The sequence below is a fragment of the Solanum verrucosum genome, unplaced genomic scaffold (genome assembly GCF_900185275.1).
Source record: "Solanum verrucosum unplaced genomic scaffold, falcon-dt-bn FXZP01000183.1, whole genome shotgun sequence".
NCBI lineage: Eukaryota > Viridiplantae > Streptophyta > Magnoliopsida > Solanales > Solanaceae > Solanum > Solanum verrucosum.
In genome coordinates this window covers 47,673-59,967 of record NW_026020430.1, presented here as the reverse complement: position 1 = coordinate 59,967, position 12,295 = coordinate 47,673, and the positions used below count along the sequence as shown (strand labels likewise).

Below are 12,295 nucleotides of genomic sequence, written 5' to 3'. Positions count from 1 at the left end.
AGCAGAAAGGGTCTCAATATCGATGACGATGCTATGAATTAAGGGTGTTCAAAATTTTATTTTAGATTTCTAAAAAAGTTGTTTTTATTTTGACGTATATGTACCATGTTATGTTTTATCTGCACTATATAATATTTCGATAAAGGTGTTCAAGTGATCATTCTTAGGTCTATGTAGCTGCGCCGCTGCCAATCCAACTCAACTCGTAACTTGGGAGCTACTTGGTTTGTATTAGTACTAGATCCGACTAATACAATACAGCAACATGTCGGGTTCTATGGTGTAGTGGTTAGCACTCTGGACTTTGAATCCAGCGACCTGGGTTCGACTCCCGGTAGGACCTTTTTTTTTGTGATTGTATTCTCTCTTTGACCTTCTTAACCCCAAATTATTTTAGATAAGCCCAGGCCCAAAGAGTCCAGCGCCTAGTTGGGCCAATAAACTTGATTGGTATGGGGATTGGCATGAGCTTATTCTTCATCGTTAAATCATTTGGCAAGAAAACCCGAAGACCACGTCTTTCACCTTGATTGTGGGTTCAAGTTATCAAAAAAACAAAAAAGATAGACTCAGCTTTCAAACATGAAAAGAAAATAAATTTAAGAAAGATACATGTAGGTGGCAAACTGGCAATGTTTTGTCTCGTTGTCTGTTCATATTAATAGTTATAGTATTAATCTTATAGTTTCTTGACTTTCAATTTTTGTTATTACTTGTTGGTTTGTTGTACTTTTCATTGTATTACAATTTGTTACTGTTTGTTGCTTTAAGTTATTTTCTTGAGCCAAAGATCTATCGAAAATAGATTCTTTACTTTTAGTAGCATTATCTTTCTTAGAAAATATTCGTAAATGACACACATTCCTACATGTATCAATTTAGGATCTTCACTTTATTTTTCAAATAAAAATAAAAATAAGAAACAACGAATAAGTAAAACACAATTGTATAGTTGGCATGGCACTTGACGTTGGTTGTTGGCAGTTGGCATCACACATTAATATCTATTATAACAATTCAAATTAATTGATTAATACAAAATGTGCTGTTTAATAATATTCTAATTTTTCTTGGGACACCTATATGATTTTGGGTCAACTCAAATACCCAATTAGTTGGTAAACTACTTATATCTTCAAATGGATGGCAATATTGAAAATTCCCAAATTTAGGCTACAAATATATGTATTCATAAACAGAAACCCCAAGAGATTGCGACAATAACTATTTTTTGCATTTATCTAACTATATTATGTTAATTAGATTCCGAGTCATAAGATTTTGGACCTTTAATATTTAATTATGAATAATTTATCTTGGATTAAAAAAAATTAACTTAATTTGTTAGAGCATAGTTGATGCCATTAACGGTGGCAATTGTTTTTAAGCATTATTGAATCATAAATGGTTTTTAATGAATTCTTAAAAGCTTTTACTTATTGGTTTTAAGGATATAAAGTTTGTTAACATCAACTCTTTTACAACCAACTCTTGAATCTTTTTTGATGTTTCTGACCGTCTGATTTATAATTAAATTCAAAGTTTGTGTTTTTAAATTTGATTTTCATTTACATATTCAAAATCACATTCAAATATGAGATATTTTACTATCTATTTTCATATTTTGAAGTTGATGGATATATAACTTAACAAGAACATTAATTTACTCAAAGTGATTAGTGACGCATCTCTTTGTTTTTCTGTCTCTTTAGGGATATGGCATATCTAAAATTCATATTTGGAAGAAAACTCAACTTATTTCAAAGAAATTGATAATCTCTAAGTTTAATCTTATTATTAGTACTTGTACATTAGAATTGTGACAAATTAGTGTTACCATAAAACTGAAATTGGAGGACTTCGAATTCTACTGTGATATTGGTTAAATTCATGATTCCATTTTTTTCATATGTTTATGATGTGACAATTATTTAATTATGACTTCCTCATAAAAAGTAATCTTAATTGGTCTAACTTTCACCAATGCCACACCACAGAAAGAGAAAAAGTCGGCAATTCCACAATTTGTCCCCCACTTAATTCCACAATTTAAAAATACTTGCCTTCAATCATTTCAATTGCCACTCACTCCTCATGCTCAATTTTTTGTTGATATTAGGGCACCAATTAGGTATAATTTTTGAATAATATTTTAAATTTAGTTAAAGATGATATTTGAAATCAATCATTTAAATATACATTTTATTTGAAAATATATTCAAGCATGGACTCTAAAAATATATTAATTCAAAAAAGATAAAAATATTTCAAGCATGGACAAAGCAGGGAAGATGCCTTTTGTTTTAAAAAGAGAATGTGTTTAATATAATTTTGACAAGTAGTGGTATATTTTTATTTTTATGTTTCTCTAATTTGGAGTTTACCAAAAGCGAAGAAAAATGTCATTTCAAACTATCCATAACTACCAAATGAGATGATAACAAGGCAATTTGTTTATCCAAAAACTCTGAAATATTCATGTATAGCACAGAAAAAAAAGTGATTAGAACAATTTAATTTAAAATTAAAGTGAAAAAATAAGTAATATACAATCAAACAATATTTTGATTTATTTTTTCAAATTAACAAAAGGTTGTATGTAGGATAAAATATTCCATTGAAATTTTTGTACATTAACGCCACCACCGTCCATCTGCTTTTATACACTGGAGAGTCGCCGTGATCTGACGTGGCTGACGCAGTCAACGTTTTGCCATTTGCCAGATTTTCAGTCAAACCCCGCTGCCCTGCAAAGAATCCAAAATAGAAGAAATAGTGAAGCAGTAGTAATAATAAAAGTTAGAGAGAAAAAAATAAACAAATAAAAAGCCGCCTTTTTTTCATTTTCCTTTTTTGCTTTCTTTTCATTTGACCTTTTCCCGATTCATTTTGTACAGCTTTTTTCTTCCCCAATTTTTTCCTGTTACAGAGAGAAAAAAGACATGAATGGAGTCGCTCCGCCGAGGAGTACGGGTTCCGATGGTGACGCAGTTGAAAATACGCCGTTTCTCCGGATGTATCAGACCTGGAAAGGCAGTAATGTAAGTACTCGATTTGATTTCCTTTGCTCATCCTACTTTTAAGCATATTTTAGGTTTTATAATGATTATGAGTGTGGTATTGTGTTTTTTTCTGCTTAAATTGTTCTCAATTTATTGTAGGAGTTTGATGATTGAATTCTCGGTTTTACTGGAAACGATTTGTAATTTTGATCTCTAAATTGCTCGAGATTGTTGGATTTACCAGACTTTTGATTTCATTATCTGCATCGTTTTCAGATTAGTTGAATAGGCTGTTGAATTAGTTGTTCATAGTCCATATTTTTGAATTAGTTTTGTAATTCACGTGGTAGGTTTTAGCTTTTAAAAAATAAGTTTTTGATGTATTGTAATCTGTTCTTAACCTTTTATTTTCTACCATTTCTGTGGAAACCACAAGCATTAAGCAATTGGCATCTTTTAGATTCTCTTTTGTCACTTAGGAGATTAAGCAACGGGAAAGGGACAATGACAATTGAGCACATACTTATTGTGTTGGATACTTAAACTGGCACCATTAGACTGTAAGTTCAGGTGGTGCCACCTGACAGCTAATCCATTTACTAAATATCTATTATCTACCTTTTCAAGTTTTGTCCTGTAAGAAAGAATACACTAGTCAGGAGATAGTATTTTGTTTCCTTTTTTCAATTTTTTTGGTGGTGGAATGAGGTTCATCAGTGGTTTATGATGACATGCCATTTGGATTTTTGATAAGAGTCTGTTTGAGCTAATTAAGCTCATTGAGAAATGGAAATAAGAAACTTAAAATCATTATTCGATGGAAGGTGATCTTGCTAGGTTGTGCATTAGTTGAGGAAAGATTCCCTGCAGCTAGGGTAGCAAATTATTGAGTGTTAAGGTTTCAACGTCAGTAAGTGTTAGTATATGATTCTAATTGCATCCAATTATGTAGTCTAGCCTCTAGTGGTCTAAAAACCATGTATGTTTAGACTTAAGGTGCAAATGCAAGTAGACTGTAGAGACAAAATGATTTGTGATTTCTTTTCATTTGCCTAAGATTTGGTGGACAAAGTTTCCTCATACCTATGTTGGTAGGTAGCAGGTATCTAATGTAGTAATTGAGGTCTCCATAACCCGAAGATCAAAAGTAAAATGAATAAAAGTTGTACGAGTTGTTCCAGTAACCTTAGGAATCTCTCTGTGGATCAGAAGTAAATACGAGAGTCCGAAAAGCAGAATTGCTGCAAGATTCTGTATTCTTCCGACTCTCTATGGAGGAAAAAAGAATAAACACTGAGGCAGTACTTGTTGACCCCAAAATCTTCTCCTCATCTAGAAGAATTACTACTAAACAAAATTAAAGCACCCAAGGGTGTGCCCTAGCAGTCAACCCCTGGTGGACAAAATTACCTAGTACTTGTTGCGGGTGTGAGGTGGCAGGTATCCTGTGGATTTAGTCAAGGTACGCGAAAGCTGGCGCGGCCACCACACTCATAAAAAAAATAAAAAATGAATGACTTGATGGAAGCTACCTCAGGTTTTTTCTTTTGGAGACTAATCTACCCCAAGTTGTTAAAGAATGGAGGGAAATAAAGGAAGAAAAACCATAAGCTACCCCAAGTTATCAAAGAAGGGGAAAAAACCATAAGCTACCCCAATAAAGGGAAGTTCTATACTATCTATTTCCAGAATTTTCTGCAAAACTAAATAGTTACCTACAGGCTACAAATACATTAAGTCAAAATTTTACTGCTAATGGAACATTGGAACTTTACGGACATTGCCTTTTGCCATAAAGACTAACATGTATAGTTAGCATGTTATCCCAGTTAGCTATATTGTTGTTTGTTGCTAAATTTGACATTATTTTTCTTTTTGCATTTTTGGCTGTCTTATTCAGCACATCTCGTGATTTTTGCTTATTCTCTTTTAATTTAAGTATTTCCTTTTGATTATGCAGAAATTTTGTCTTCAAGGAAGGTTCATATTTGGGCCTGATGTGAGATCACTCTTTATGACTATCTTCCTTATAGTTGCCCCAGTTGCTGTGTTTTGCGTATTTGTTGCGAGGAAACTTGTAGATGACTTTGCTGGTCATTGGGGGTGGTCTATCATGGTCGTAGCTGTTGTTTTTACACTATATGTAAGTGCTTATATTTTTTTGTTGGCAACTAAGATTTTATTCTGTAAGCATGATTTCAAATATTTTAGGGTTATATTGGCTGTCTTAGCTGGTGGAATCAAAGCAAGTATTGTGCCTTTTGATCATTTTCGGATAATGGAATTCTACGAGTAGTTTCTCCTGCTCACTTGACTATACATTCTTTCTAATTATGTAAATACTGTGTTGTTTACATAGCTGTTCATTTTCTTTCTTGCATTTGCATTCAGGTTGGGCAATTAAAGTATGTTTGGTGAATAATGAACAAAAACAAGTTTCATTTGCACATTAATTGTAAATGTTGATAATTTGTCAAATAGACTGGCTTGTTATGATTTATTAATTGTGATCCAACTGCGAGAAATCTTTTGTCGTTGCTTAACATTGTAGCTTGATTAATATGATAAATCCACAACTTCATCCGATGAGAAACTTCTAGGAATGTTGTTCTTTTGACTAGTATCTACTCTTTACATTGTAAAACATCAGTAGGTGGTCTGGAGCATGCCTAATGGCTTAAGTTTACATGCTAGTTCTAGTTTGTTTAGATGCCTCTGGTAATCGACTCAGTTTGGCAGTCCATTGCTCAACCAACCTAACCCTTTCCTAGATACTCCATATCCATTAATGCACAAACTCTTTTTAACAAGAATTCTCCTTGTAATTATCTTACTAATTTCAGGCGATATGGATTGAATACATACTTATAATAAGATATGTGGATTGCATGAATAATTATGTCAAACATATAAAATGGTCAGAGCATCCCATAAACCACTATTATGAAGAAAAAAAGGCATAGCATGAATATTGTTTCATAAATTAATGCATTCTGGATCAACTTTTTAAATCGACTGCACTAAGTAAGGCTAATATTGAGTGGAAGATGCGCTGCAGTCTACTTTAGAAACAAAAGTGAAAGTCTTTGTATGTCATCTATTCTCAATAGAGTAATAAAATAAAGACAGAAAATTGTTGCTAATTTGCCAGATTTTAACTTGCCTTAATTGTAATTGTGTTGGACTGTTGGTGGATTTACGTAATTTTAAAGAACAGAAATTTCTAATCATGGTTCATTTCAACGAAAAAAGGAAATCTCTAACCATGATATAACATATAATGGTGATGAAAAAGCTTGTTGTGTGGGGGTGGTGTGGGGATGGAAAATATAAGAGTGCTGTTATTTGGGACATATGATAGTGAGCGATGTGATGATGTAAGTTTGTATATTCCTTTATTTTTCGCTGCACTAGAGATTGTGTCTGGTTTCTTGCAGTTTTATTTTCATTTCTTGGATATCACACGAAAGTGGATAGCTTACTTTCTGGTTTTCCCTTATTATCATGTTAATACAGGTGACCTTGTGTCTTCGTTTGAAAAAAGAATTCTTTGTGCGTAAAGGATTTTTGATGTTTCTTGCTAATTTCTATAACATAAAGGAACTATTAATTAGATTGTTTCCTGAACTTCAATTTTATGGCCAAGAGGGATTATAGATTCATGAGTCAAAATAGAACGTAATAAATGTGTTTTTCTTTGAAAGGTTTTAGTCCTGCTTCTACTGACATCTGCAAGAGATCCTGGTATTATTCCTCGCAATCCTCATCCTCCAGAGCTAGAGAACTTTGAAGGAAGTATTCAAACTGGACCTGGTCAAACTCCACAATTACGTTTGCCCCGCATCAAGGACGTGAACGTCAATGGAATAACTGTAAAAGTCAAATATTGTGATACCTGCATGCTATATAGGCCTCCGCGGTGTTCTCACTGTTCAATTTGCAATAACTGCGTGGAACGATTTGACCATCACTGTCCCTGGGTTGGGCAATGTATTGGATTGGTGAGTTCTAATCTCTAAAAAATCTTATACGTTTTGCCGTTGGACACTACAATATGTTAATCTCTTTTCAGTTTTTATTCCTCTCAAAAAACGTATCTTTGCATAGCATAGATGGTTTTCCTCATTTTTTCTTAATTTGTTAGTAACACATGCTCTTAATATTCCTATTTTTATTACTTTCGTAACTTCTTTAATATCTCAGGAGGCAGTATTTGGAAATTTTTTGTTACTCCAATTGTTGGCAGTTCTGTATGTATCAATAATTTGTGATGATTATTCATTATTTGATTTGTGATCAATTGATTTTGTGATTCTTCCCTTTGTGGATCATACTTTGATTGTTGCCTGAAAGATGCCTTGGATTCTGTGTTCTGAGTGATTTGATATCTGCATGTTAAAACATACACAGTTTATTTTATGTTCATGAGTAGCAGCGGTCCTGCATTGCTGGGTTTGCCTGTCGTCCCAAAAGGATTTCAGTCAGTTATCATTTCTCCTCTTTGTTTAGCCTGAATCCATAAAGCCTCCTCAAGAACATGTTTTGGGTAATTAAATTCTTCTCTTCAAAGGTTTTAGAGCTAGAATGGCACTTGAACGACTGTTAGTCTGTCATAAACTTTTCCCATCCATGCACTCTTTTGGTTAACAACTCCAGCCAGTTCATAGTCAAGTTAGTTCTAACTTCTAAAGTATACGATCCTCTTTTTTGGGGTATTGGCAAAAAAGATACTTGATAGTTTTCCTGTCAAACAGGAAGCCTAGAACTGATCAAGTATATCAACTTAAAAATTGTCTACTTGCTAAATATTTAAGATTAAAGATTGAGTGATTTGAGTGGGGGACGACTCCTCTTGTTTTCTGTTCTTTTATTTTTTTCTAGCGATATTTGCAATGTTATCTGCACATCTTCTCCTCGCTTAATCCTGGTAGAACATCTTGGTCATCTCCCTTTTTGTGATAAAGGGCATCTAGGTCTCTAAGTTGGAAAAGATTTTCCTAGTCTGATCATATTCATAGCTTCTATTTTTGTAAGCACCTTCATACAAAATTTCTAAGTGAAATGTTTCCGCCGTTACATTGAACTACATTCTGTTTGGTGGTGCAGAGGAATTACCGCTTCTTCTTCATGTTTGTATTCTCAACAACCCTTCTTTGCTTATACGTCCATGGCTTCTGCTGGGTCTATATTAGAAGGATCATGGATGGTGAGCAAACCAACATCTGGAAAGCAATGGCCAAGACTCCTGCCTCCATTGTGTTGATCGGTTATACATTCATATCAGTCTGGTTTGTTGGTGGCTTGTCTGTCTTCCATCTTTATCTCATTGGCACAAACCAGGTAATATATTCTTCTTGACAACTGCAGTGTTTCAGATGTTTTCCCTTTTTCTTTGTTTGAATTCCTTTGGATTTATAGGATTAAATTACTTGATGTTTTTGACACTTGAGTCTTCTATTTGCTTGCAGTCTACATATGAGAATTTTAGATATCGATATGATCGGCGGGTCAATCCTTTTGACAAAGGTGTAATCCATAACTTCTTAGAGATATTCTGCACCAGTATTCCTCCTTCCAGGAACAAATTCAGGGAGAGAGTGCAGAGAGAACCTGGGATACCAGCTCGTGAAGTGGCTGGTGGTTTTGTTAGTCCGAACTTGGAGAAAACAATGAGCGACTTAGAAATGGGAAGGAAGCCAGGTTGGCATGAGACTGCAACAGGAACTGATGATTTTGAAGAACAACCTAGAAATGATAATCAGTTAGATAAGGATGAAGAGCTCTTGGCTGCATCCCCAGAGCTAAGCAACACCACCTTGGCTGAAGGGCGTAGTATCCTACATCCTAGGCGCTCTAGTTGGGGAAGAAGAAGTGGAACTTTGAATATACCGCCTGACGTAATTGCCATGGCATCTGAAATTGGAGAGTCTAATCGGACGACTGTCAGTGATAGTGCTTACCGGATTGACAACCAGCAATAGTATGTTGTTTAAATTATTGTAGAACAACTGACAAAGTCAAAGGAGATCCTGTCCCGTCAGAGGATGGGATCAGGTTATCCTTGAGGAGGTGTGCTGTTGTGTGTATAATTCTATTTTCTTCTATGTTTAGTTTTCTTTTGTTGAAAGCTCTTTGAAATGTGCTTAATCTGCAAAGAGGAAAAAATTCTTACCAGAAATGGCTTCCAACTGTTATATGTGATATATTGTGAAGATACAAATTCTATTCTACTTCATCACTTCTCTTCTCTTTTTGGGTAATTGCCTCAAGTTATCACATATGGGAATCTATAGCCACTCTTGGTAACCCCATTTTACTTAAGATGTGCACGCTCCTCGACTTGAAAAGTTTTCTGGAGACGCACAGTTTTTTGCAAAGGTGAAAATGGTTCACAATAACACTGAAAGAGAATCTTCAAGGCAATTTATAAACATGAAGGCAATATTAGGTATCCTTTTACGTCTTTCCGTTAACTTTGAATGCCCTCCATTTGTAACGGTTGTTTGGTCATTGGATAGGATGAAGGGGGACTACGATGTTTTAGATCATATTCAGAGGAATAAAGATCAAAGATAGGTTAATTAAATTTAAATAAAGATGAGTACTTTTGTGACAAAATTTAACTGATTTGCAGGAAAGTTCTATAGAAGTGATTCAATTCTACAAGAGATGTCCCAAATTCAAGATTCTCCATTCATGTTTTGGACATTTCATGCCAAAAAAAAATACATAACTAATCAATTTATTGATCTACATTACAAAAATCCCAAATGAGAGATAGCATCCATCTGCGGCAAGTAAATTAACCATCTGCTAACATCAATAAATGTATTGAGAACAGACCTTGGTGCGAATTGTAATTGCTACCAAGTAATCAACAGTGTGCATTTTAGTTTTCATTGGCACAAAGGAATGGGAAGTGTGCATATTATGCAGCTAATTGTTCTTCACTGCATGCTCTGAAATCGTTTGACAATCATGAGGCTCATTTCCATATAGCGTTGTGCACAGTTAGATAGACAATTAGATTCACTGGAGCTGAACTTGCTTCCAGGTGTGCCAGTGATACATTTATCCCAGCAAGCACTTGTAAGCTTTCCAACCATTTCATTGATCATTGCCCTTTCCTTCTCTTGCTGTAGAAAATCAAGAATTGCGGAGCAAAAATTAGTGAGATGAAGACACTTGACAATATCAGAACCCTAAGAAAAGTAAAACACAACAGTTAACTGGAGAACTGATGTTCTATAAATTGCTCAACACCGGGGGGGGGGGGCAACTTAATCAAATCAAGTCAGCACGCAATTCCAAGTCATGTAATATCCATTCTAATACTACAAGGGATACAAGATTCTGCACTCAAGTAGCTTAAGATTCCAAAGCACTCTGAACCTCTTAGTCTAATATGGCAAAAAAGGAGAAGGCAATGAACAAGATCAGAATGATCCTCACAAATATGTATTTTTGTGAAGAGGCAGGGAATGGTTGACAGATATCTGTGAATTTCATTAACATATTTACTGAAGTTATGAGGAAAAAATGTTTAGAAGTAACTGGAGAAGCTTTGAAATAAACTGTTATTCGGAGAAAAAAAACTAATTCTTGAGGTAATACATGACTAAGATCCTATTTTACTACTTCATTAAGCATTTAAAGTAAAATCCAAAAATAATGAGTTAAGATCAACTTTAACGAATCATGATTTTTCCAAGATGGTATCCAAGTTTCTTGTAGATGACCTTCACTGAATGCCTTCCTGGTAGATTGATGGCACAAGACTTAGGACATAATCAGCCATCCCGCAAGCAAAAAGGTAACTAGCAAATACTACACTTTTCATGTAGCTTGAGTAAGTTCAAACAGTGATAAAGATAAATGAGCTCAAAAGTTATCTTCTCACTAGTTTAAGAGCTGTAAATTCATTCAAGGAGCTTCATAACATAATTGAACCCAAAAAAATTTAACTTTTTACTAGTTTTATAAGCTGCAAATTTATTCAAACAGCTTCATAGAAACTTTTAAGTGATTCTAGTTTCATTCCTTATAGGAATTTGCAGCATATACAGTTTTTCCAGTCTCCTTAATGCTTTACTCAAAAGCAAAAGTGGGATCAAAATCACAAACTTAACTGTGTCAAATTTTGGTTCCCCTTTATTCTATAGTACTACCTCGTGTTGGAGGGTTATTCCAGGTGATTGCCTTATCTTCTCTCACAAAAATTAGACTTTATGAATCTAAGCCAAGGAGAAAAACAATAGGAACCAGTTTCTCAACTAACCAGATCAATAATAACAGAAATTCAAATGAAGCATTATTGAGCACTGTTCCATTTTAAACTATTTGACTAAAGCAGCTCAAGTAATCGTCCAGAACAAAATCGAATGCCGAATGGATTAGTAAAATGTGCTTGCATGAGTGTGTATAAACAGAAAAATACAATCTATCGAATCTGAAAAACTCACATTGAGAAAATGCTGCAATTCTGGTGACTTAAGAGCTGAAGGATCCATAGAAACTTTGACGGAGCAAATCTAGTGACTTTTTCCGATTAGACGGAAGTTTTATCGATTTGAACTTTTTGCATAAACCCTAAACTAGAAGATGAACTAATATTAAATAGTTAAATAGTTGTATTGGATCGGCCCATAAGTTTAACAAGTTTTAGACTTCTAAGCCCATTAAGTCCGTAAGTTGATGGCCCATCTCGAGTCCCATGTCAAATAAGAAAGAAGTCATTTAAAAAGTATATTTTGACAAAATTGATTTTGGTTGTTACCTATTGTATTGTATTATATTGTTAGTTTGAATACAATATTTATTTTAATTGTTACTTAAATTATATTATATTGTTTAAATTTATTATTAGGTAACGACGAAAATACTCATTTTATGTAACGATCGATTTGATGTGATTACCTTAATATTTTCTTTTTATGTTGTCTTTACTTATTATTTAATAATTATATTTTATCAATTACCTTACTTTTTCATAATACCTCTACTTTGTATCCTACTTTTCTTGTGAGGGTTTATTATTCAAATTATGAATATGTAACATTATGTAAAGACGGAGAACAATACAATCTATTCATGAAACACTATATTCATTAAAACAATATAGGCAGAATATATATTGTCGGCATATAAAAATTAAAATCACATAGCAAAGTAAATAATATACTCCTCTTATCAAGCAAAGAAGGATATATATCTACAATTGAGTCATATTATAAAAAAATGCATATATATCCTAACATAACTAATTTAACTATATGTATAGAATAAAATTACAC

The 12,295-nt window shown here is 33.7% G+C and overlaps 2 protein-coding genes and 1 non-coding gene across 3 annotated transcripts; 2 read left to right on the top strand and 1 right to left on the bottom strand.

Moving 5' to 3' along the window:
• Positions 1-271: 271 nt before the first annotated feature.
• TRNAQ-UUG (transfer RNA glutamine (anticodon UUG)) lies at positions 272-343 on the top strand. The gene has a single exon. It is a non-coding gene; the product is annotated as a tRNA-Gln (tRNA).
• A 2,481-nt stretch (positions 344-2,824) lies between these two features.
• On the top strand, positions 2,825-9,232 carry LOC125807373 (probable protein S-acyltransferase 7). Its single transcript, XM_049487071.1, has 5 exons — positions 2,825-3,041; positions 4,963-5,145; positions 6,707-7,003; positions 8,109-8,342; positions 8,471-9,232. The coding sequence occupies exons 1-5, from the start codon at positions 2,943-2,945 to the stop codon at positions 8,981-8,983; spliced, it is 1,326 nt and encodes a 441-aa protein (XP_049343028.1). The 5' UTR covers positions 2,825-2,942; the 3' UTR covers positions 8,984-9,232.
• Positions 9,233-9,672: 440 nt separating this feature from the next.
• Positions 9,673-11,584, bottom strand: LOC125807377 (mitochondrial import inner membrane translocase subunit TIM8). Its single transcript, XM_049487075.1, has 2 exons — positions 11,465-11,584; positions 9,673-10,138 (listed from the first exon to the last, which is right to left on the bottom strand). The coding sequence occupies exons 1-2, from the start codon at positions 11,510-11,512 to the stop codon at positions 9,950-9,952; spliced, it is 237 nt and encodes a 78-aa protein (XP_049343032.1). The 5' UTR covers positions 11,513-11,584; the 3' UTR covers positions 9,673-9,949.
• Between the last annotated feature and the right edge of the window lie 711 nt (positions 11,585-12,295).

Coding starts and splice junctions, on each gene's coding strand:
- LOC125807377 (XM_049487075.1), bottom strand. CDS start 11,512: ATGGATCCTTCAGCTCTTAAGTCACCAGAATTGCAGCATTTTCTCAAT. Junction 10,139..11,464: donor AATTGCAGCATTTTCTCAAT/GTGAGTTTTTCA, acceptor GATTTTCTACAG/CAAGAGAAGGAAAGGGCAAT.
- LOC125807373 (XM_049487071.1), top strand. CDS start 2,943: ATGAATGGAGTCGCTCCGCCGAGGAGTACGGGTTCCGATGGTGACGCA. Junction 5,146..6,706: donor CTGTTGTTTTTACACTATAT/GTAAGTGCTTAT, acceptor TTTCTTTGAAAG/GTTTTAGTCCTGCTTCTACT. Junction 8,343..8,470: donor ATCTCATTGGCACAAACCAG/GTAATATATTCT, acceptor ATTTGCTTGCAG/TCTACATATGAGAATTTTAG.